Raw genomic sequence first — 25,441 nt, forward strand, 5'->3', positions numbered from 1 at the left:
ATCACTTCAGCAAGAAGGGTGTCTGAATTACAGGCCCTCATGGCTGTGGAGCCTTTCATCATCTTTGATGTAGACAGGGTGTCCCTCAGGACCAATCCCTCCTTCTTGCCCAAGGTGGTATCCAGTGTGGCCCTTAATCAGTCCATTCATTTGCCAACCTTCTTTTCTAATCCACAGAACAAAGGGGAATGAATACTGCACTCCTTGGACGTGCCCAGACAACTTAGATTTATTGGGACAGGACTAAACCTCTCAGGAAATCTGAACAGCTGCTGGTTGCATTTGCTGCAGGGGCAGAGGGGAAGGCCATTTCAAAGCAAACCATTTCTAAGTGGATAGGCCATTGTATTCATTTCTGCTATAAGCACCATGGAAAACCTACCCCACAGGGGATAAGACCACATTCAACCAGGGCTGCATCTACCTCTACAGCCTTTCTCAGAGGTGTCCTTACCAGGGACATCCTAGAAGCTGCTACCTGGAGTTCTGTACATACCTTCACCAAGCAATACCACTTGCCATTTTTATTTCTAAATCCAGAGTTGGCTTTGCCACTGCAGTCTTGCATGGCCTTTTAGATGGTCCTAATGCTATCTAATTACCTCCTCCCATCCTTAGCTTTGGGAATCTACCCAAATGTGATGACTGCAACAGTGAAACACGAAGAACCATAGTACAGTTTTGTACACTTACCATAAATGTAGATGTTCGAGTGTATTCTCTGTTGCAATCCTAGTTACCGTCCCTCCAGCCTCCTGACTTTTACTGACTATACCTCTATTCTTGTTTACTATGCTTAAAGCTTTTTGGTGTATTTGCTTTTTTGTTGGAGGTGTAACATTGTATATAATTGCTTCCCATTAGGGGGGCACCTGACATCTGGGGCAAGAAAAACTGATGTAATGGTGTCGGCTGCATGCTTTATACTCCTGACTACCTGATGTCATGGAAGATGAGACAGCAACCGATGCAGGACCCAAGACTTTGATAATCAGACCGACTGAGGACTACTGCAAGCAGATAACCCAAATGTGATGACTGCAACAGTGAATATACTCGAACATCTACATTTATGGTAAGTGTACACAACTGTACTTTTTCTTCTTCAGAATATCATATTCTCTTTGTTCTTGTTCTAACCAGAACCAGTTTATATTTTTGCATGTCAACTCACATAAGGGTGCCGAAAGCTCTCTCAGGTCTGGGATGAACTTTCCTAAATAATTGACCATACCAAGAAAATGTTGTAAAGATGTGACATTTTCTGGAACTGGCATCTCAAAAATTGCTGCTTGCTTAGACAGATCTTGCTTTAAGCCAGACCTGGTAAACAAATGACCCACATAAGTAACTTCTTTCAGTTTGAATTTACATTTCTGAGGATTCACTTTAAGATGGACTTCACGTGGATGGTCTAGAACTTTACTTAGATTTCTGTCATGTTTGTCTTCACCATTGTCCCCTACAGTAATGCCGTCTACTATGATAGCACATGGATAACCAGAAAAAATTTGTTTCATTGCACGTTGAAATACTTCATTTACAGAATTTATCCCAAATGGCACACTCAAAAATCTGTATCTACCAAATGGTGTACTGAAAGTGGTTAACAATGACTATTTGCGATCCAGCGAAATTTGCCAAAAGGAACTTTCTGCATTTACAACTGAAAAAATAGTGCCATTTGGCATTAGCACAGCTACTACTACTACTGTGTGCATCGGATGATGAGGACATTTTAAGTTCTTTGTTTAAATCTCCTGGATCAATATATTCGAATATCATCAGAGCTTTCCTTATGAGCTAAGACCATGGAGGATTACTTTGCTCTTTATTGCTACTGGAACCTTCCTTGCTGGTCTGACAACTGGGCTTAATTCACGCTTTAATTTCATGGAACATGTGAGTGGGGGTTTGCCAGGCTCATCTTTGAAAATATCAGCATATTCTCAAAAAAAAATGGTCTATGTAAAACTGTCGTTGTTGTTCATGCTTATATGGTGGATCTCCTTATTAAATGAAATGAGTCATGTTCTCAAACTGTCTTTGAGGCCTAACAGTGACTGAATGTCTTTTGACTACGTAAAACTGCAGGTCATAGCTGTTTCCCGCAGAATGTCATGAAAGAACTACTGCGCCATCAGTTTGAATCTCTTCACCAGCATAAGCAACTAGTTTCGCACACCTTGCTGAATCAAGTTTCTCACTAGCACGTACTTTGGCAAACATTTGTGCTGATAAAACATTGCACATAAACCCAGTGTCTACTTTAAGGTCCACAGTTTCCCCATTAATCCGTACAGTACAAAATGTTTTACTCTTTGCTACAAACTGATAGTCTACTGCATTAACTGTTTCATCAGTCACAGAGACTCCAACGTAGAAAGTTTTCTCACAGCTCTTTATCTGAGCTACTTTCTTCTTTGGATGCTGTCTTAATAAAAGTATGTGCTGTTATAGACTTGCAAAGCCTTTTGAAATGGATTCACTTTTTACATTTGTGACATTGCTGACCAAAAGCTAAGCACTTTTCTCATTTAGGTTCATGACTGCCTCCACAATTGACAGTTAACAATGAGGTTGTTTTCTGTGACCCTATTCTGATTCTGGTGAAAATCGGCTACTGCCACACCCTTCGGTTTATATTTCTTTCTCATCTTAGATTTTTGTTGCACTATCAACATTCGTACAGATAGACACTGCAAGCATGCTTTTCTCATTTGTAAGGATATTTGTTTGCTTTTCTGTTAGCTCATGTATTTAACAACTCTCCGTGGCTTTGCTCAATTTTAAGTCACTATCTCAAAGCAAAATCTTTCTGACTGCATCATTAACACCATACACAAGCTTTTTATCAACTCATCTCATAAATCACCAGATTTGCACATTTTTGCTTTATTTCTGAAGTCAGCAATGTATGCTGCCATAGTTGCACCAGGGTTTTGGTTTCTTGAGTAAAACATGTGCCTTTCCATTGTAATAATAATTTGAGGGTTAGACATTTCACTAAATTTACGATCTGATGTTGTTAATCTTCTTTCCATTCATCACTGATGGGTTTGGTTCCGAGCCCTCAGAACCCTGAGTCGGCCTTTTTACCAAGCTCGCGCCAGCCAAAAACTCTTGAGCTAAGCTTCTACCCAGAATGCCCTTCTTCCTGTTACCCCAGATCTCATTTGCCATGTAGTCATAAAGCCACGTTTCAGCCAAGCTCTCAGCTAAGTGGAACTTTATTTGATATTTTGTGTGGAAAACTTTTAATAGTTTCTATTTTACTGAACGGTTAGTATCTCTAGTGTGTTTTTCTTCTGTCAGACTTTGATCTTTCTTCTCTGCTCTACCCATTGTTACCGTCGGTAAACTTTCAAGTACCATTGTTGGTACAGCCTTCCCCTCTTACCTTTGTGGTATTCCTTCAATACCATAGCTAGCATTTTCCTTTCTTTCCTAGCCTGTTAGTGTTTTTTCACTAAGGTGTTTCTGTTTTACTTATACATATTAATATAGTGATACAACTGTGTGACTTTCTTGAATTGTGTTCGACTTAGTAGTTCTGACTGGTCATACTGTTTGCCTGTGGTGTCTCTCTTTCAAGATGTCAGATAAGAAAGGTACTTCAGGGTTTAAGCATTGTGCTTCATGTAATGGCAAGTTACCTAATAGTGATTCTCACGATGATTGTGTATACTGTTTGGGGGTGCCCCATCTTTCGGTGCAACCTCCTTGTGACATCTGTCAGAGTTTCAGTCAATGTACTCTTAATGAGCACAAAAATAAACTGATACTGAAAGGGTTACTTAATGCTCCCTTTTCAGATGCCATTTCTGCGATGGAGGTCTCAACCTCTCCAACAAAAGACAAAAAGAGGTCCCACTTGGTTCCCTCCTCACCATCGGGTGATCAGGGTAAGCCTGTGAAATCAAAGGTCCCAAAGTTGTCCTCTGAGCATAAATCTGCCTCTACGGCTCTGTCCTTGTCAGCTCCAAGCATCTCGAAACCTACGATGCCAGAGCCAGCTTCAGCACCAATCCTGCCTCCGGCACCGATGATAGACCTCACTACGCCTACTATCACTTCGGCACCTGTGGCCACTATGGCTCAGGGCACATCTTCGATACCTTCATCAGTTACGATTTTGGGACCGACCACTTCAGCTCCGAGTGCCACTTCGGCACACAGTGTTTTTCCGACCAAGTTGGATTTGACCCCATTATTCTTGGTGTTGAAACTTGAAACTTCGGTGCCAGCAGACCTTGCACCATGGACCCGATACTCCCCTTCTGTAGATCCATTTCTGGGCCAGATGTATAGCCCATTCATTGACCAACCTGACTGTCCGTCTGGAGTATCCACTAGATCCACCCGGAGCCTGTCAGAACACAATCTGGTGCATCTTGTGGACTAGCTGTTGGCAGCCAGGGGGATACCCACACTTTCTAAGACCCATCCGCCTGCAGGACTTGGGTTGGTTTCTCCATGGACTCCTTCTTACACTCCTCCTTCGACCATTTCGGTTCCGAAGCCTTCTACTCTGATGTCCTTCTTGGAACCCATCACCTCGGTGTCTATAGTGGACCTCACTCAGGCTCTGGGTTTGCCCATCCTTTCTCAATCTGGGGATTGGGGAGTGGGCACCCCGGCTCGGGGCATGGAGCCGTGTTTGTCTTTTGTTCCGTCCTCTGTGCTGATAGCCACGTCTGCACCGATCCTGCTTGAGGCTCCATCCATGGGGGCGGGTTCATCGGAGTGAGGAGTGACCCCGGTCCTGAGTTTGTCTTTCTCGGTTCCGGGCTCCCATCCCTCTTCGGGTGGACCCACTTTCCACGCAGTGGACAGGGCTCTCGCTTCTGGAAGCACTCCTTTGACATCGGAACCCCAGTTTTCACCCGCTGAGCTACACCTGCCACAGACCACCCCCAGGGCACCGGGCAGAGAAGCTGCAGGACACCCCTGTTCAGGGTACCCACTCTTCTGAGTCCTCCTCAGAGACCCCACTGAGGAGCCCCCTCAAAAGAGGACATGCAAGAGGAAGCGCATGGACTCGCCTGAGGACTCCTTAATGGAAGACATGGATTACGATGATGGTGAAGGGTCCCCACAGTCGGAGACATCCTGGAAATGCTAAAACATAGAGGTGACTGGAAGCTGTCCAACCCTTCGTCTGAGGAGTCCATGTTCCTGCAGGCTTTCCGTGCCCAGACTTCTACCTCATGGGTGAACCCGCCTGCTAACGAGCTTGTCCAGCTTGTCATGCAGCACACTTGGAAGAACCCCAGTTCCATTGAGGTGATCCCTCAGAGACCTGACAAAATTTTTTCCCCTCCCGAGGAGAACCCGCATTGGTCCAGAGAATTACCAGTCGATGCTGTGGTGGTGGCGGCGGCCCCGAAAAAAGACTTGGCTGAGGAAAGTCCCGCTGTCCACCCACCCAACAGGGAGTCCCGGGCGGTTGACAGACTTGGGAAGCGAGTTTTTGCATCAGGGACCTTTGCTATATGGTCACTGAACTATCCGGCACATTTTATAAGGCTTCAGAGGGACTTGATCTCAGAACTCTCTGGGACACATGCAGGACAGCTGTCTGACGAGGTCAGGGACAAAGTTGCCTCACAGCTCACAACCCTGGAATAGATCTTCAGCTCGTCCATGAGGTTGCTTTCACATGCGACCGAAAGGGTGGCTAGAGCAGCGGGTTCGGGCATTGCCATGAGGCATCATGCCTGTATGCGTATTTTTGAACTCGCGGACCCCTTCAAGTCTTCTTTTTTGAATACTCCCATTGAAGCATTGTCCCTTTTTGGCTCCAAAGTGAAGGACACGCTAGCCAGGTGCGTGCAAGATGGCAAGACGCTGTCTGCCATAGGCCTGCGATTTTCCAATCCTCAACGTATTTTCTCCAGGAATCAGAGGAGAGGGAAAATGTGGCACAAATAATGTCAGGGTCCTTTCCGTGCCGCACGTGGTGATGATACTCCCCAGGGGCAGATGGAGTAACAATTCTGGAAGACGCCCCTACAGAGGCAGAGGGGGTCCTCATAACCAAGGCACCAGGGACACCTTCTCTGGACAGCCATATCAGCACTCCTGAGGAGCAGCCCGATTGCTTACCTCTGGAAGCAGTCGGGGGTCACTTTTCTCTGCACCAGGCTGCCTGGCAATCTATCACCACTGATCGTTGGATGCAGAGTATAATCACCAGAGGTTACACCATTCCCCAATCTTCCAAAAAAGCTTCCCGACGTTCCACCCAGTCAAAGGGAAGAAGCAGCTTCAGAGATAATAAAGCTGTCTCATAAAAGAGTCATCCAACAAGTCCCACCAGACCAACATGGATCCGGATTCTACTCAAGATTCTTTTTGGTGCCAAAAAAGACAGGGACTGGAGACCTATTTTGGATCTCAGCAGCTTAAACAAGTCTGTCACCCAAACCAAATTCCAGATGGTCATGGTTCAGTCCATTCTACCTTTTTAAGAGAAGGCGATTGGATGTGCTCGATAGATCTCCAGGATGCGTATTACCACATCAACATGGACAAATGCTCCAGTAGTCTGCTTCGGTTCCTGCTAGGGACCAGTCATTATCAATTTCTTGCCCTGCTGTTCGGTCTCTCTACAGTCCCTAGATTGTTCATGAAGTGCATGGCAGTGGTCACAGCTCACTTGAGTCAGCAAGGATTCCGGCTATTTCCATATTTGGACAACTTGCTCCTCACCAACCCCACCGAGCATCTTCTGGTAACAGCACTGCATTATACACTCTCTCTGGCAAAAATTTTGGGAATAACAATCCATTGGGAGAAATCAAACCTTACTCCCACACAACAAATAGAGTTCATTGGAGCAGTGTTCAGCACCTGGTCTTGTTTAGTGTCACTCCCAAATCACAGACTCCAGCGACTGAGGCTCAAACTCTGAGTGATACTCTGTCAAACAAAAGTTTCAACGAGAGAAGTTCTTCAGGCCCTAGGATCCATGGCAGCTTCAGTTCCAGAAGTGTCCCTAGCGAAGCTGCACATGCAAATCCTACAATGGCTCCCTTCTTTGTCAGTGGTTCCCGAATTATCACCCCCTCATTACCAGATACAAATAAAAATTCCCTTAAGCAGGACCTCCTTTGGTGGATGAGGCCAGATGCAGAACTTTGGAGTCACCCATTTCAGTCCCCTCAGCCCAAGGCCATTGTGACCACAGATGCTTCCCTGATTTGGGGGGGGGGGCATTTTCAGGGAAAGACCGTCCAAGATGCATGGTCCACCTCAGAGGCCCACCTGCATATCAACTATCTGGAACTGAGAGTGGGGCTGTTAGCGTTGCAGGCTTTCTATTCGGTTCTCCCTTCTGGGACAATTGCAGTTCATTCAGACAACATGTCAGTGGTCTGCTATATCAACAAGCAAGGAGGAACCAAGTCCTATCCCCTGTGTCAAGAGGCCATTAGAATTTGGCAGTGGGCAATAGCTTCCAACCACTTTCTGATAGCAATGCATATCCTGGGGAGCTCCAACTTAATTGCGGACAAACTGAGCAGATGCATCCTCCTGCCTCATGAGTGGTCCCTCAATCCCAAGGTGGTGACAGAAGTCTTCAGCCACTGGGGCCAGCCCTGCTGCGATCTTTTCGCCTCCCCATCGAACAACAAGTGCAGGAGCTATTTTGCCCTGTTTACCCTGGAGGGGGAGTACCCAAGGGACGCTCTAATCCATGATTGTCCCACGGGATTTCTTTATGCTTATCCTCCCATTCCCCGATTCCACAGTTTCTAAAGAAAGCTGATTCTCATAGCTCCAGTCTGGCCTCGACAGGTTTGGTTCCCCTTCCTTCGGCTTCACCTAGTATACCTGCCGTGGATTCTGGACCCTTGTCCAGATCTGATTACTCACCCCCAAGGGTTGAGCCATCTGAATCTGTCCAGACTCAAGCTGACAGCTTGGTTTCTCCACTTCCATTAGTTGCCAGGCAAGCTAATCTCACCTCACCTGTTCAAGACATCATTCTGGCTTCTCATAAACCATCCACCAGAAGACTATATCAGGATAAATGGAAAAGGTTCTCCATCTGGTCTAAGGATAACATGCTAGACCCGTATTCGGCTCCAGTGACTGTGGTTCTGCAATACTTGGCTACGTTTTTTGATAATGGAGCCACTGTCTCTACTGTATGAGTACACCTGGCGGCAAGTTCTAATTTCCACAATGGTATAGATGGCACCCCTCTCATCTCTTTATGTCTATGCAAAGCCTTTTTCAAGGGAACCTCTCATATCAGGCCCCCTGTCAGACAGCCTGTGGAACCATTGAACTTCACTTTAGTCCTTCAGTCTTTGACTCAAAAACCCTTTGAACCCGCAGCGAAGTGTGACCTAAAGTTCTTGTCCTGGAAATCCTTGATGTTCTTCATGTTTCACTGTTGCAGTCATCACATTTGAGTTATCCCTGCCAGGGTAGCCCTTAGCCGTCCCAAATACCAGAGGCTTAGTATTTCTGCATTGGCTACTGTCACTTCAGGACTGACGTCAAGTCGTCAGTAGTATAAAGTAAGGCAGCCGTCATTACATCAGTGTTTCTTGCCATGGAGCCTGAAGAATAAGCAGTTTGCATGAGTGTCATTCGGCCACTACCTGAGTTTCATCTACTGAAGTGAAGTTGAAGTCTTCTAAAGCTAAGTACCTCGCTGGGGATCCTTTTTTCTTGCACTAACCAATGTCAGAAAAAGTTAATAATTGTCTCGCCTGTGGAAAGCAAATACCAGACCACGACGTCCCCCATTTTCGCTTCTGTGCTTTGTTCAAAGCCAGAACTATCCATCATTGTTCCCTTATTGTAGCCAGATATTTTCGCTTACAGTCCACTAATTCCGATATGGCTTCGGTAAGCCATCCGGCAGCAGATCTTCTGAAAAAATGTAAAGCTAAAGACAGAGACAGACTGCACAAGTCTCCGGTCCTCAGTGAGGTGCTTTCGCAGCCCCTGATGCCCGCTTCTATGGATTCGCAGGCCACTACCAAGACCCTTTCGGAGTCCAGTATGCTGCAAAACTCTTCTTTGACTAAGTATCCTGTGGTATTCTCTACCTTGGATGGGTCCAGAGCCGGCATCGGCTTCCGAGGAAGCCCTTCACACTACCGATTCCCGACACAAACCGATGACTTCTTTTGTGACTACTGTTCTTTCGAAAACGACTGAGTTTCTTAGGCCCAGGGTACGAACCACACCCAAGAAACCAGTGACCCACTCTCAGGCATCTGCTTCCTTGCCTCACTATCAGATGCTTAAAATGGCAGAAGACCTTATCATGCTGATCAGTGGAAGCCAAGCTACCTTCTCCAAAAGGAAAAGAGATCTGTCCCCTGTAGTTCTGTCTGAGCAAGAGTCAGATGACTTTGATGCTTCTGAATATGAAGACATGCAACCCCTCTCTACTTGCGAGGATTCTGATGCAGAGGATTCCATCCCTTCAGCCTCTCCCCCAGAGGATTTTTCCTTTGGGGAAACCCTGCATACCTTAAGGGAGCACTTCCAATGGGAAAGTCAAGACTACCCTCAGTCTAAAAAGAGACTCCGGGAATTCCTAGGTCTTTCACAGCACTGACCCTTGGCCTTCCCCCCGTCCTGGATGTTGTGGAGGATGTTTTTCTAGAATCTAGCTCGACTCCTGACACCCTCCATCCTGCTCCCAGAAAACCAGACAGGTGCTATAGAGTCCCCTAACTCACACAAATTTCTTTTTAGAAATCCTACTGCTGGCCCTGAGGTAATTTCTCAAGGGCCTAAAGGGATTAAAGCAACCTCTGCTAAGAATCCCGCCCCCTCAGATAGGGATTCCCAAGCACTAGACAGATGGGGTAAAAAAGTGTTACACCTAAGCTACTCTGGCCATCAGGGCACTAAATTGTCAGTTCCATATGCTAAAATTTCAGCAACATACCATGGAACTCCTCAAACAAAAAATGCCTTCCTCTCCTGCTTGGGCAGAATCTAAGGAATTACAAGAGTTAATGTATTCTGCAACTCAAGTAACTAAACACACCTTGCACTGTGGTTTTGACGCTCTAGAAGCTTCTTGGAGGGCAGCAGTCACTGGATCCGTCATTAGAAGGCATGCATGGCTTAAGGAACAGCCCCTGCTAGACCATGTCAAATCTAAATTGTTGGATGCCCCCCTGCACAAAGACAACTTATTTGGCACTAAGGCAGAAGAGGTCTTAAAAAAATGGAAGAAAAAGCAAAATCTATGCAAACAGTTAAGGATTTCTTACAGGTCCAGCCACCCAGGTTCAGCAGGCATTGTCCCACCAAACACTGGTCCTTTCCTGCTCCCGCCAAGCCAGTCCAGCATAGGCCCCGGGGAACCATATCCCCCAGACAGCAGCCACTGGGAATGCAGAGATCTAAGCAGTGGACTACCTTCACTTCAAAACCAGGGAGTTCTAACCCACCCCCTTATGGTAAGAACTCACAATGACTCGCCTCCCCCACCCCCTCCCTATGCCCACCTTCACTTGCCCCTAGGAGGAAAACTCTCCTTTCACGCAAGCACCTGGGCCATCATTACCAACGACCACTGGGTTCTAAACAGTGTCTCAGGGGTACAGATTTTCCTTCCACACCCTTCCAACCCCAAAAGGGTTCCCAGATCTACCTTCAAGCCAGTGGGCAGAGGCTCAAAAACAAATCCTTTCCCTGCTTTCTATCAGGGCAGTAGAGCATGTTCCTGCAGAACAGATAGACCAAGGTTTCTACTCCAGACTTTTTCTGGTGCCCAGAAAAGAGGGCACCTGGCGCCCCATCCTCGATCTATCCATTCTAAGCACCTTCCTGGTGATCCCAAAATTCAAAATGCTCACTCTCCAGCAGATGCTATCCATGTTCTCCAAGGACGCTTGGCTAGCCACCCTGGATCTGAAAGAGGCCTACCTCCACATTCCTGTCAGGGAATCATGCAGGAAATATCTCTGTTTCAGGGCAGCATCTCAACACTTTTAGTTCTCTGCACTTCCCTTTGGCTTATCTATTACTACCAGAGTTTTCACAAAATGTCTGGCTCCGGCCATTGCCTTTTGCAGACAAAGGAATATCCAGATTTACCCATACTTAGATGACTGCCCTATTAAGCCAGACAGCCAGGAAAAGCTGCTCAAGCACCTGGCCTTTGTAAAGACCCTACTAACCTCCCTAGGGTACACAATCAATGAAAAGAAATACAAACTGGTTCCCACCCAAAGGATTATCTTCCTGGGAGCAAGCCTGGACACAGCATCCCAGATGGCATTACTTACACCAGAAAAACAAATTTTCCTGACAGCCTACTTCTTTCAACTAGCCACCAGGCCCCAGATATCTGCAAGGAAGATCCTGCAAGCTCTGGGGTTCATGGCATCTTGCATACTACTCATTCCATATGCCAGACTGCATATGAGGAATCTTCAGTGGTACCTAAAAAGCCTTTGTTTCAACACTCTCAAGACCTGAAAACTCTTATACCTATAATTCCTTGCCAGGTCTATATTACATTCTCGAAAGCCGACAGTGTAGAATCTGACATTGTCAACACGAGAGTAGCGAAACTGCAGAACATCGAACAAGTAAACGGAAATCTCCGTAAAGGGAGATTTCCGTTTACTTCAATGTAGTGCAGTCTCGGAGTTGGTATCTTTAAGGGTTTTTAAGGGTTTTTTTTTTTTTTTTTTCTGAACATTTGATGTTGTAACAGTTTGATTACTAAAGGTTGGCTTTTAGTGATTCGCATTGTTAAATATTCAATGTTCTAATATAGACCCTTCCTTGCCTCAGAAAAGATTTTCTTTGGTGGGGAGCAGCATGCTGTCACAATAAGGGACTGCCTTTCTCACCCCCCCCCCACCCAGAACCTCAACACAGACGCATCAGACTATGCTTGGGGTGCACACCTGGATGGCAGGTACATACAGGGCCAATGGAGCCTGCAGCAAATCCCTCTGCACATAAACCAAAAAGAGATGGCTGTCCAGCACACCTTGATAGCTTTCAAACCCCTTCTCTCTCAAGGGGCCCTCCTGATCAAAACAGACAACACCACTGTGATATGCTATATCAACAAGCAGGGAGGGACTCACTCCTACCTTCTATGCAGGCTGGTCATGACTCTTTGGCACACAGCATCTGCCATGCAACTGCACCTGTTAGCAAAATTCCTACCAGGCTCTGTCAACTCTCTGGCAGACCAATTAAGCAGAAATCTTCTGGACCCACATGAGTGGCAGCTCAACAGAAGAACCTTCACCCTAGTAACTCAGAAATGGGGCAACCCGAAGGTCGATATATTTGCCTCCCATACCAACCATCAGCTCTGCAAATTCTGCACCAGAGAGCATCACTGCATGGCTTGGAAAGTGGATGCCCTGTCCTTCCCCTGGGTCAGTCTATCGGTCTATGCCTTTCCTCCACTTCCTGTCATTCCCAGGGTACTTATAGCTCCAGACTGGCCTCACCAGCACTGGTACCCCTTATTGCGCAGCCTGTCACCACTGCCACCATGGCATCTTCCTCAGATTCCAAACCTCCTGACCAAGAGGGAAGGGGAATTCATGCATCCCCAACTGCAGACACTCAGTTTGGCAGCTTGGCTTATTCCCTAACCCCGGATCAATCTGCCAACCTCAGTAAACAGGTTCTAGATGTTATCCGTGAGCCCAGAAACCCTAGCACTAGAAAGTCCTATGCTGAAAATGGAAAAGGTTCTGCACCTGGATCCAGGCTAAAGGAGAAAATATGGCACAGCCCTCCCTCCCTCTCATCCTGGATTACTTAGCAGACCTACTACACAGTGGCCTCTCTTTCTCCTCCATAAAAATTCATACCTCTGCTATTTCTGCTCATTTTCCCACTGAGCAGCCCCTTTTCTCACACCCTTTGATCAAGCAGTTCCTAAGAGGGGCTAGCAACTTGAGGCCACCCAGAAGGGCACCCACCCCAACTTGGGACCTTAACTATGTTTTGGAAAAGCTCACCCTGCCCCCTTTTGAACCAGTTTCTTCTGCAGAACTAAAATTTCTCTCCTGGAAGACAGCATTCCTTCTGGCCATCACTTCAGCCAGAAGAGTCTCCGATCTGCAAGTGCTCACGGCTGTGGAACCCTTTATCATCTTCCATGCTGACAGGGTATCCCTCAGAACTAATCCATCCTTCTTGCCCAAGGTGGTGTCCAGTGTGGCTCTCAACCAATCCATTCATTTGCCCACCTTTTTTCCTAATCCCCAGAACAAGGGGGAAATGATTCTGCACTCTCTAGGTGTGCACAGACAGCTCAGATTCTATTTAGACAGGACTAAATCCTTCAGAAATTCTGATCAGTTGCTGGTTAGCTTTGCTACAGGGGCAGAAGGCAAAGCCATCTCCAAACAAACCATTTCCAAATGGATAGCACAATGCATCCATTTCTGCTACAAATAACATGGAAAGCCTCCCCCCAACGGGGTCAGGACTCACTCCACCAGACCAGCCTCCACCTCTGCAGCTTTCCTCAGAGGAGTCCCCACCAGGGACATCCTGGAGGCTGCCACCTGGACATCTGTTCACACTTTTACCAGATATTACCACCTGCCTCTCTTCTCCAAATCCAGGGCAGGATTTGCCCCTGCAGTCTTGCAGGGCATCCTAGCCAGCCCCTAGTTTCTTTGACTGCCTCCACCCTTTTCCTCAGCTTTGGGAATCAACCCAAATGTGATGACTTCAACAGTGAAACATGAAGAATATAGTACAGTTGTGTACACTTACCATAAATGTAGATGTTTGAGTGTAGTCACTGTTGCAGTCCTGGTTTCCCTCCCTCCATCCCCCTTTTTTCTCTTTCTTTTCTAAGGGACATATTGATATTTACTTTCTACTGGTGGGGTTCTTCCACCAGAACCCGGCTCCTACTTGGGGGCTCCTGACAGGTTAGGGCAAGAAAAACTGATGTAATGGCATTGGCTGCCGTACTTTATACTACTGACGACCTGATGTCAGTCCTGAAGCGACAGCAACTGACGCAGAAATACTAGGCCTCTGGTATTCGGGCCGGCCAAGGGTTACCCTGGCAGGGATAACCCAAATGTGATGACTGCAACAGTGAATACACTCGAACATCTACATTTATGGTAAGTGTACATAACTGTACTTTCTTAGTAGCCATCATGTCAGCCAGACGGGTTTTGGAGCTGCAAGTATTGTGTACCAAGAGGTCCTACCTGGTTTCTATAAAGACAGAGTATCACTCCATATGAATCCATTCTTCCTTGCCAAAGTTGTTTCTGAATTTTCCATTAATCAGACCATTGACCTACCAGTGTTCTTTCCGAATCTTTCCAATAAAGGAGAGTACTGCCTATACTCTTTAGATGTACATAGGCAACTGAGATTTTACCTAGACAGGACCAAACCTATCCATAAGTCTGAACAGCTTTTCATCTCCTTTTCTGGGCCTAGACTGGGAAATGCTGTTTCCAAGGTTACATTATCAAAATGGCTAAGAGACTGCATACATTTCATCTATTCCCTCATAAAAAAGCCTATGCCTAAAGTTAAAGCTCACACCACTAGATCTATGGCAACATCTGTAGCTTTCCATTCCAGGGCTTCCATGGATGACATTTGCACAGCGGCCACTTGGGCTAAGCCTCATACGTTTATCTATCATTACAAATTGGACTTGGTCTCCAGAGAGAGAGAGCTGCTTCAGCTCAGTGGTACTCAGGAATGTTCTTCCATAAGGGCCGCCCATGGACCTCAAGGTAGCTTGGGATTCTATCCCATCAGTGATGAATGGAAAGAAGATTAACAATGTCAGATAAAGAAGTTATGTCTTACCATAACGTTCCATCTGTGTTGTTCATCTTCTTTCATTCATCACTGCCCACCCTCCTTCCCCCTCCAAAGGCTCCTGCGGGATGCTTTGGGTCCAAGTGGTGTCCTAGGGTATTTGCGCAGAAGTGGCCTCGGCTTTACTTCTCTATCTCTAGCAAACTCAATCTGAGGTAACAGGGAGAAAGGACATTCTGGGTAGAAGCTTAGCTCGAGAGTTTTTGGCTGGCTTGAGCTTGGTGAAAAGGCCAACTCGGTTCCAAGGGCTCTGAACTGAACCCATCAGTGATGAATGAAAGAAGATGAACAACACAGACAGAACGTTATGGTAAGACATAACTTCTTTTTTAAGCACTCGGGGTCTTCCCACGTTTCAGCCTGCATCACAACATGGTGGTTCCCCCTCCCCTGCATGCACAGCAGGTCAACACACAAAAGAACGTTCTCTCTCAATGGCTTCCGAGCCCTCTAAATTAACTATAAATGCTTTTGTATGGCATCTTTTTCAGAAATTGCAGCCTGTATGAAAGTATATTCTTGCTCAAACACACTACACCTCTCAGCAAAACTGCTATTAGACACCACTGATTCAGGTCTGCGAAATCCCTCTGCCATAACAACAAAATTTGTTTAAATATAACCATTGACCAGGTACTTGTAATTATGCCCAAATGTACAACAGTCTGTCTAAAATGCCTTTGTTTTAATACTGCAAATGCTGTGAATATTCCGGACACTTTGGATACTTTGAATAGCTTTAGTTAATGCTAAAAAGTGAAGAAATATGTCTCTTCTTTTTCGTACATTAAGACTTTAGAAATTATTTCAACCACTTTTGCATTTATTTTGAATACTTTTATCAATATATCGCAATTTTGGACATTTTGTTTATCTGGGTAATTATTTTGAACATTTTGAATGCTTCGCCACACATCTTTTAATAGCCGCTGACCTGTTTGCGAGTTCACTCATATATTTCTCCACTGTTAACTGCATGCCTAATGGCTCGTATGTTGCTTCAACTTAGGATCCCATTCTGACACCATGTCGCTTGTCTCATGCATTCAAAAGAGATGATGAAGCAGTGTATGGGTTCAAGATATTTATTGTTCATAAACATTTAAGGAACTGTAACTGGAACATGTACTTAAGCTGACTGACGCATTACTTCAGACACACTCGTATGTGCATCTCCATTCATGCCTGCATTCACTCTGACTGACTGTACAAAACGGCACTGATCTTGTACGTGCTACAGTGGCTGACTAGATTCAAGATGTACAGTGATCTACAAGTCCTAACATTGTAAAGCTTCATCTTTGTTCTAGAAGGAGTGACAAAGCCTTCATTTAAGCCTGCTTTTTTAATAACCAGTTGAATTGTCCTCATCTATAAGAAAGTGCTGGTTTTTAGTCATCACATTATCCAGAAGTATTTCAGAGTTGTAGGCACATATTATTCAGAATAATTCAATATTTTTCATAAGGACAGAATAGTGCTTTATGCTGTCCTTTATTTTGCATCTAAAGCTGTGTAATATGTTGTATTCTGACAGTACTGTATCCCGTAAACTTGTACAGTGTTACTGCTTTCTCATTGTATAAATGTGTTTGTGCTGTGCTTGGAAGGATGACTGTGCTGCCATTTTAAGCCTTTTATGTGGGTTACATTAAAATAACAGATGTTGATATGCTTCAGTGCAGTCTTGCTATCTCTTCCAATTTCTTGCAGTAAGATTGCTGTGGCATGGTGTAAGTTAAGTTTAGCATATTTGGGAGCTCCTAAAAGAAGCAAATTTTTTGCATGCCACACCGGGTGGCAGAGACTATTGACAAGCACATTGTGGGACTTTGTGTTTTTTTTCTCAGGCATAGTTTTACTCATCTCTTGTAGGGCTTTACCTCTGGCAACTGGTGTTTTGAGTGCTAACTGACTAACACTTTCTACTTCCCATTGTGTGGCAGAGCAGACAGTCAGTCAGGAGGCACATTTTTCTCCATAGCCAAGAAGTGGCTGTTACCGTTTAAAATGACTGTGTAGTCAAATTGTAAGGACTGTTGAAGACAATTTAATTCATACATATTTTATTGAGTAACTCAACTGCATTAGGCAATCATCATATTTTTTTCTTTAGTAGTGATTATGAATGAAAGAACAGTTTCATATATTTGCAATGATTGTAGATAATTGACATCTTTTATTAATGTTTTATATCTTTGTAGATGAAGCGTTCAGTAAGTCATCCAGGGAGCTACTGTTCAGAAAGGTAAGTGTATAATCTGTTATTATGTATTTTAAAAGCAAGGCATAATCTTAAGACAGTTTTTATTTTCTAATGTAACCGGTTTTAAATGCAGCTTTGTGACTGGGGTGGTGTTGGGTAGAGACACTGGTATGGAGTGCTACTTTAGATTACAGTACTTCAGTGTTCACTTTATCTTTCATTTATTCATGAACATGTTTTAAGGACACTCAGCTAGAGTTACAAGTGTTCTCCATCATAAGAAAAACATCTTTGAATTCTAGCTAATTAACAGGGAGGTCCTGTTAAAGAGCAGACTTTTACAGTAGCTGAAACATAAATGTTTTTCACAATATATCAATATTTTCTTTAACACTAATGATGCTGCATCATAGTTTTTTCCTGATTTGTTATATTCCAAAATGGGCTAATGAAGACTGCCATACTGACATGATTTTGCTAGTCTTTGTCCTTGCCAAGAGTACATTAGGGTGGTGTGGAAGAACAGATGTTCTTCGTGTTTCACTGTTGCAGTCATCACACTTGGGTTATCTGCCTGCAGGTAGCCCTCAGTCGGCCTGAATACCAGAGTCTTAGTATTTCTGTGTCGGATGCTGTTGCTTCTTCCATGACGTCAGCTCGTCAGGGGTGTAAAACAGGCAGCTGACGCCATTACATCAGTCTTTCTTGCCGAGGAGGAGCCTGAAGCAGAAGCTGCTCACAAGTGCCAGTCAGCCGCTACCTGAAATTTTCGTTTTTGAGTTTATAATCCTGAAGTCTTCTAAAGCTAAGTACCCTGTTGGGGATCCTTTTTTCTTGCTCTAACCAATGTCAGAAAAAGTTAACAGCTGTCTTGCCTGTGGAAAGCAAATACCCCTCAGAAATTTTCATTCTTACTGCGTCACCAGTTTAGGCCCAGACCATGACGTCCGTCGCTGTTGGTTTTGTGCCTTGTTTAACGCCCGAACCATTCATCATCGGGTTATCTTTGTCGCTAAATTCTTTCACTCTCATTCTCCATATTATGAAATGGCTTCGATAAGCCATCTGACTACCAATCTTCTGGAAAAACATAAAGATAAAGACAGAGACAAACTGCATAGGTCCAAAACGGCTGACAACGCTTCCGTTAAGCTAGTCACCAGTCCACCAGTACTCAGTGAGGCGCCTTTGCAGCCCCTGATGCCCACTTCTGTGGATTCACAGGCTTCTGCGGAGACCCATTCAGAGTCCGGTATGCCACGAGATGCTTCTTCGACTATGGAACCTATGGATGTCTTTACCTTGGATGGGTCCGGAGCCGCTGTGCAGGCAGTGGCTTTTGAGGGTGTATTCCATCCTACCGATGTTCGAATCAAACCGATGACTTCTTTTTTAGCCAAAACTACTGAGTTTCTTAGGCCCAGAGTACACACTATGCCTAGAAAACTGATGACCAAAGCACATTGCTCAAGCTCCCATGCCACAAAAACAAATGCTTAGGATGGCTGAAGACCTTATTACCCTAATTAGGGAAAGCCAGCCTTCCCCTGCTAAGAGACAAAGAATTGAGTTTCCTTCTGATTCTACAGACCAGGAGTCCGATGACTCTGACCCTTCTGATTATCAGGACATGCCCTTATCAGCCTATGACAGTTCAGATGCAGAGGAATCCATTCCCTCTGCCTCCTCTCCAGAGGATTTTTCTTTTGGCGAAACCTTGCATACTTTAAGAGAGCATTTCCATTGGGAATGCCAAGACTACCCTCAGTCCAAAAAGAGACTCAGGGAATTTTTAGAGTTGCCTCAGCACAGGCCTCTAAGCTATACCCCCTGTCCTGGATGTTGTAGATGATGTTTTTATGGAATCCAGTCTTACTCCAGATACAGTACCCCTGGCCCCTAGGAAACCTGACAGGTGCTACAGAGTACCTGATTCCCACAAGTTTCTTTTCAAGAATCCTACTGCTGATCCAGCGACCATTTCCCAGGGAACTAAAGGTATTAAGTCTACTACAGCCAAAAATCCTACCCCTTCGGACAGGGATTCCAGAGCTTTAGACAGATGGGGTAAGAAGGTATATACCTGTGCAACTCTTGCCATCAGGGCATTGAATTGCCAGTTTCACATGTTAAAGTACCAGCAACATATTATGGAACTAATTAAACAAAAAAAATGGTATTATTTCCAGATTGTGCAGAAAATAAAGATATACAAGAGCTAATGCATTCTGCAAACCAAGTTAGTAAGCATACTTTGCAGCATGGCTTTGACCCCCTAGAAGCATCCTGCAGGGCTGCAATTCACTGGTTCTGTACTGAGAAGGCATGTTTGGCTGAAAGAACAAACCTTGCCAGATCATGTCAAAACCAAATTACTAGACGCTCCTTTAATTAAGGACTGTTTGTTTGGCACCAAAGCAGTTCTTTAAAAAGATGGAAGAAAAAGCTAAATCTATGCAAACTGTTAAAGAATTCTTACAACTGCAACCACCTAGATTCAGTAGGCATTGGCCTTCAAAAAACTGGTTCTTTCCAGGCCTTCCCAGGCAAGCCCAGGGGAAACAGGCCACCCAGACTACAGTCTCAGAGTTTACAGAGATCTAAACAATGGAGTGCCCCCACCCCAAAAACAGGGAGTGATAAGCCGTCCCCCCTATGGAAAAAGTTCACAATGACTTCTCAGTTCAGCATACCAGCCCTGCCCAACTGCTTGTGCCCCTAGGAGAAAAACTTGCCCTTCATGCAGAAAACTGGATGTCCATTACTCAGGACCGATAGGTCTTCCAACATTGTATCCTATGGGTACAAATTCTACTTCCATTCACTGCCAACCCCAAGCGGGTTTCCAGACCTTCCTCCAAACCAGTGGGCAGAGGCTCAAAAGCAAGTACTTTCCTGCTCAATATCAGAGCTATTCAACCCGTTCCAGTAGAACAAAGGGGTCAAGGTTTCTACTCAAGACTTTTCCTGGTGCCCAGAAAAGAAGGCTCTTGGTGCCCAATCCTGGATCTTTCAGTTCTCAGCACCTTTCTGGTGGTCCCAATATTCAAGATGCTTACCCTGCAACAGCTTCTCCCTGTGCTAGCCAAGGATGCCTGGTTAGTCACTCTAGACTTAAAATTCCACATCCCCATAAGGGAGTCATGCAGGAAATATCTACGTTTCAGGGCAGGCTCAATGTACTATCAGTTCTCTGCACTTCCCTTTGGCTTACCCACTACGCTCAGAGTATTCACACAGTGCCTGGCTCCAGCCATTGCATATTGTAGGCAGAGAAATATCCAAATTTTTGCATACTTGGATGACTGCCTGATTCAGGCGGACAGTCAGGAATTGCTACTTCAGCACCTGGCATTTGTAAAAAGCCTTCTCACGTCATTGGTGTACATCATGAACGAAAATAAATCACAATTGGTACCCAGTCAAAAGATTGTATTCCTGGGAGCAAGCTTGGACACAACTTCCCAGATGGCATTTCTCACTTCAGAAAAACAGGTCTATCTGACAAACTACTTCAAATAAATGGCCACCAGAATCCAGCTATCTGCAAGAAAAATACTGCAAGCCGTAGGGTTCATGGCCTCATGTATTCTGCTAATTCCATATGCAAGACTGCATATGAGGAAATTTCAATGGTACTTAAAAAGTCTTTGGTGCCAACATTCTCAGGACCTGGAAATGGTCATTCCTATCATACCTTGTGTAATAGCAGAGTTCCTTAGGTGAGCAGAAGCATGCAACCACAACAAGGGACTGCATTTCACTCAACCTCTTGCCACCCAAACCCTGATAACAGACGCATCAGACTATGCATGGGGGGCTCACATGGCAGGCAAATGCATTCAGGGCCACTGGAGCCCAGGACAGATTCTCCTGCACATCAATCAAAAAGCGATGCTAGCTGTACAGAATGCTCTGACAGCTTTCAGATACCTAATCCTTCCAGGACAACCGGTGATAAAAACAGACAACACCACATTTATGTGGTACATAAACAAGCAGGGGGGAACCCATTCTTACCCAATCTGCAGGTTAGCCATGGCCCTGTGGAACACAGCCTTGAACAACCAAGTACATCTACAAGCTCAATTCCTGCCAGGCAAACAAAATTCACTGGCAGATTACTTGAGCAGAAATCTCCTAGACCCACATGAGTTGAAATTGAAGCCCAACACCTTCAACCTTCTGATCCAGAGGTGGGAGACACCGGAGGTGGACCTCTTTGCCTCCCGCAAGAATCCCCAGTTAAGCAAATACTGCACCAGGAACCCCTACAGCAGGGTCTGGAAGGTGGATGCCCTATCCTTTCAGTGGAAAAACCTCTCAATGTATGCCTTTCCCCCTCTGCCCCTTCTCTCAAGAGTACTACTCAAGATAAAACAGGACAGGCCAAGGGCAATTCTTATTGCCTCAGACTGGGCGCACCAGCACTGGTACCCACTCCTACGCAGCCTGACAACAGTGCCACCCCAGCACCTACACCAGACTCCTACCCTGCTGTCTCAGCAGGAGGGACAGATTTTGCATCCACAATTGCAAACTCTAAACCTTGTAGCCTGGCTTCTCCCTTGAATACCCCACCAGCAACCCTCAGCAAACAGGTGCTGGACATCTTTCTTGAAGCCAGAAGGCCTAGTGCTAGGAAATCCTATGCTGAAAAGTAGAAAAGATATTGTTCTTGGAACCAGTCTAAAGGAAAGGACACAGCAGTGCCCTCCTTACCTCTAATCCTGGATTGCCTAGCAGAGGTACTACACAGAGGCCTGTCCTTCTCCTCCATTAAGATTCATGCCTCTGCCATCTCAGCTCATTATAATACTGAGCCACCTCTATTTTCTCACCCTCTCATCAAACAGTTCCTGAGAGGGGCTAACAACTTAAGGCCCCGTAGGAGAGCACCCACCCCTGCCTGGGACCTTAACTTTGTACTGGAAAAGCTCACACTTCCCCCTTTTGAACCTGCTGCCTCAGCAAAGTTAAAATTCCTCTCTTGGAAAACAGCATTGCTTTTAGCCATAACTTCAGCTAGAAGAGTGTCTGAGTTACAGGCACTAATGGCTGTGGAATCCTTCATTATTTTCCATGCTGACACGGTTTCCTTCAGGACTATAACCCGTCCTTTATGCCTAAGGTTGTGTCCAGGGTGACTCTAAACCAATGCATCCATTTACCAACCTTCTTCCCTAACCCTCAGAATAAAGGGGAAAAGATCCTGCACTCGTTGGACGTGCACAGACAGCTCAGGTTCTACCTTGACAGGACTAAGCCTTTCAGAAAATCTGACCTGTTGCTAGTCAGCTTTGCTACAGGGGCAGAGGGTAAGGCCATTTCAAAACAAACCATTTCCAAGTGGATAGCACACTGCATCCATTTCTGCTACAAGCACAATGGAAAACCTACCCAACAGGGCATCTGAACACATTCCACTAGGGCTACTTCCACCTCTACAGCATTTCTCAGGGGAGTCCCTACCAGGGACATTCTGGAAGCTGCAACCTAGAGTTCTGTACACACCTTTACCAAGCATTACCACTTACCTATATTTTCCAAATCCAGGGCTGGATTTGCTACAGCAGTCTTGCAAAGCCTACTAGCCAGTCCTAAAACTTCTTGACTGCCTCCACCCATCCTCAGCTTTGGGAATCAACCCAACTGTGTTGACTGCAACAGTGAAATATGAAGAAAATACTACAGTTGTGTACACTTACCATAAATGTAGATGTTCAAGTGTATTCACTGTTGCAGTCCTGGTTTCCCTACTTCCAGCCCCTTGGCTTTCTCTATCTTTCTATCTCTCCTCTCTATGGCCATTCCTAATGGCATTGGTATTTACTTTTTACTGGTGGTGTTCCCCACCATATACTAGCTCTCTATTTGGGGAAAGAAAAATTGATGTAATGGCCTCGGCTGCCTGTTTTATACCCCTGACGACCTGACATCATGGAAGAAGTGACAGCATCCGACACAGAAATACTAAGATTCTGGTATTCAGGCCGACTGAGGGCTACCTGCAGGCAGATACCCAAGTGTGATGACTGCAACAGTGAATACACTCGAACATCTACATTTATGGTAAGAGTACACACCTGTACTTTTTCTCTGCTTTTGTTTCTCTCTTCACTTACAGTTGCAGTTCTGTGGATTCTTCCATTTCTAACCAGCCTGGCAAAAGCATAATTTGTTAATTTCAGCTAATTCCTTTGAGTGCATTTGTCGCTGTCTCCTTAAAAGCCTTTCCAGGTTTGTTGGAATATCAGGCTTGAAACTTTTGCTACTGTATTTGCCTTTGTTCACGCTTGCAACTATTGCTGCAGGCTTAATAACCACGGTGTAAAGGTGGTTATCTGTGACTGATGACTGGTAACACACACTTGTAAACCTGTACCCTGAATTAGTGATCCAATTTTTTCACTGTATATTTTTTTGATTTAACTTTTATTCCACTAGTCACCAAACTGCCTCAGCCCGAAACTGACTGCACGATATAATAATTTATCTGATGTTGTCAGTCTTCACGTAATCCTTGACTGCGGGCTCAGTTCCGAGCCTCGGAACCGATTCGTTTGTTTATTTCAGCTTGCACCTTCCAAACTGTTGAGCTAGGCTTTTACCCCTAATGCTCCTCTCAAAATTACCTCAGATCTTGTTTGCCGCTTCGTGTGTCAGACGTGTTTGACCACTCTCGAGCTTTGGCTATTAAAAAAAAAAAGTACGTTTTTTTCCTTTTAAATATCCCCTTTTGTCTTCATATTCTATTTTTAGTCTATATTTCTTCTACCCGCTCCTCTTGTTATTCCTTTTAGTGTGTGTGTTTTTGTGTGTGTGTGTGTGTGTGTGTGTGTGTGTGTGTGTGTGTGTGTGTGTGTGTGTGTGTGTGTGTATGTGTGTGTCTTTCACTTTCTGTACTACTGTTGGTAGTCCTCCTATTCATAACCATTGCTGGTATCTCTTTTTATCTTTAAGGTAGTTATTTATACCATCGCTGGTATTTCTTCCTTTTTCAAAAAAAAAAAAAAAAAAGATGTTCTTCATGTTTCACTGTTGCAGTCATCACATTTGGGTTATCTGCTTGCAGTAGCCCTCAGTCGGTATGATTAACAAAGTCTTGGGTCCCGCGTCGGTTGCTGGCTCTTCTTCCATGAAGTCAGGTAGTCAGGGGTATAAAACATCCAGCCGACACCATTACGTCAGTCTTTCTTGCCGTGCGGTGCCCGAAGCAGAAGCATTTCGCAAGTGCCGGTCGGCCAACTCCTGAAATTTTCGTTTTTGAGTTTCAGAACCGAAGTCTTCAACTAAAAGCTATGTACCCCGTTGGGGAAACTTTTTCTTGCTCTAAACCGATGTCAGTAAAAGTAAATAACTGCATTTCTTGTGGAAAGCAAATACTTCATAAAGATTTTCATTCGTACTGTATTCCTTGCCTAGGCCCTGACCACCACATACCTCGCTGTCGGTTTTGTGCCTTATTTAAACAAAGAACTATCCGTTGTCGGTATATTTTCACTTCTAAATATTTTGGTGCTTGGTTCAATTATCCAGATATGTCTTCAGTAAGCCATCTGACTACCGACATTCCAAAAAAACGCAAAGATAAAGACAGAGACAGGCCGCCTAGGTCCAAAGCTGCCGATGACGCTTCTCCTAAGCCAATCGCCAGTTCACTGGTACTCAGTGAGACGCTTTTGCAGCCCCTGATACACGCAGCCCCTGATACACGCTACTTCAGATTTGCAGGCCTCTACTCTGACCAGGATTCTGAAATTTCTGTTTCCTCTGATGACCAGGATTTACCCTTATCTACCTATGAGGATTCTGATGCTGAGGACTCTATTCTCTCTGCCCCCCCCCCCCCCCCAGGGGATTTCTCTTTTGGTGAAAACTTGCATACTCTTAGGGAGCATTTTCGTTGGGAAAGTCAGGATTTCTCTGATTCTAAAAAGAGGCTTAGGGATTTTTTACTCCTGCCCCAGCACAGGCCTTTAGCTATCCCTCCTGTACTAGACATTGTTGATGAAGCCTTTTTGGAATCTAGCTTGGCCCCTGACTCTACTTCCTGCACCCAGAAAACCTGATAGATATTAAAGGGTTCCTGACTCTCACAAGTTCCTTTTCAAAAGTCCTACTGCGGATCCTGAGACCATTTCACAGAGACCCAAGGGCATTAAAGCTACTACTGCCAGAAATCCTACCCCCTCTGATAGAGACTCCAGGGCGCTGGATAGATGGGGTAAGAAGGTATACAATTCTGCAGCCTTGGCCATCAGGGCCTTAAACTGCCAGTTTCATATGTTAGAGTATCAGCAGCATATTATTGGATTGCTTAAACAGAAAATGATGTTGATTCCTGATTGTGCTGAAAATAAGGATTTACAGGATTTAATGCATTCTGCTGAACAGGTT

General features: G+C 45.1%; 1 protein-coding gene across 1 annotated transcript in view; it reads left to right on the forward strand.

The window, feature by feature from the left end:
• PLEKHA3 (pleckstrin homology domain containing A3) overlaps positions 1-25,441 on the forward strand; it is a 610,832-nt gene that overhangs the window by 404,357 nt on the left and 181,034 nt on the right. Inside the window, exon 6 of the mRNA XM_044073717.1 lies at positions 17,040-17,083. Within this exon, the coding sequence (XP_043929652.1) occupies positions 17,040-17,083 (44 nt within the window). The remainder of the gene's footprint in view (positions 1-17,039; positions 17,084-25,441) is intronic.

Source organism: Protopterus annectens, chromosome 6.part0 (genome assembly GCF_019279795.1).
Source record: "Protopterus annectens isolate FY-2018-M chromosome 6.part0, PAN1.0, whole genome shotgun sequence".
In the NCBI taxonomy this organism is placed as follows: domain Eukaryota; kingdom Metazoa; phylum Chordata; order Ceratodontiformes; family Protopteridae; genus Protopterus; species Protopterus annectens.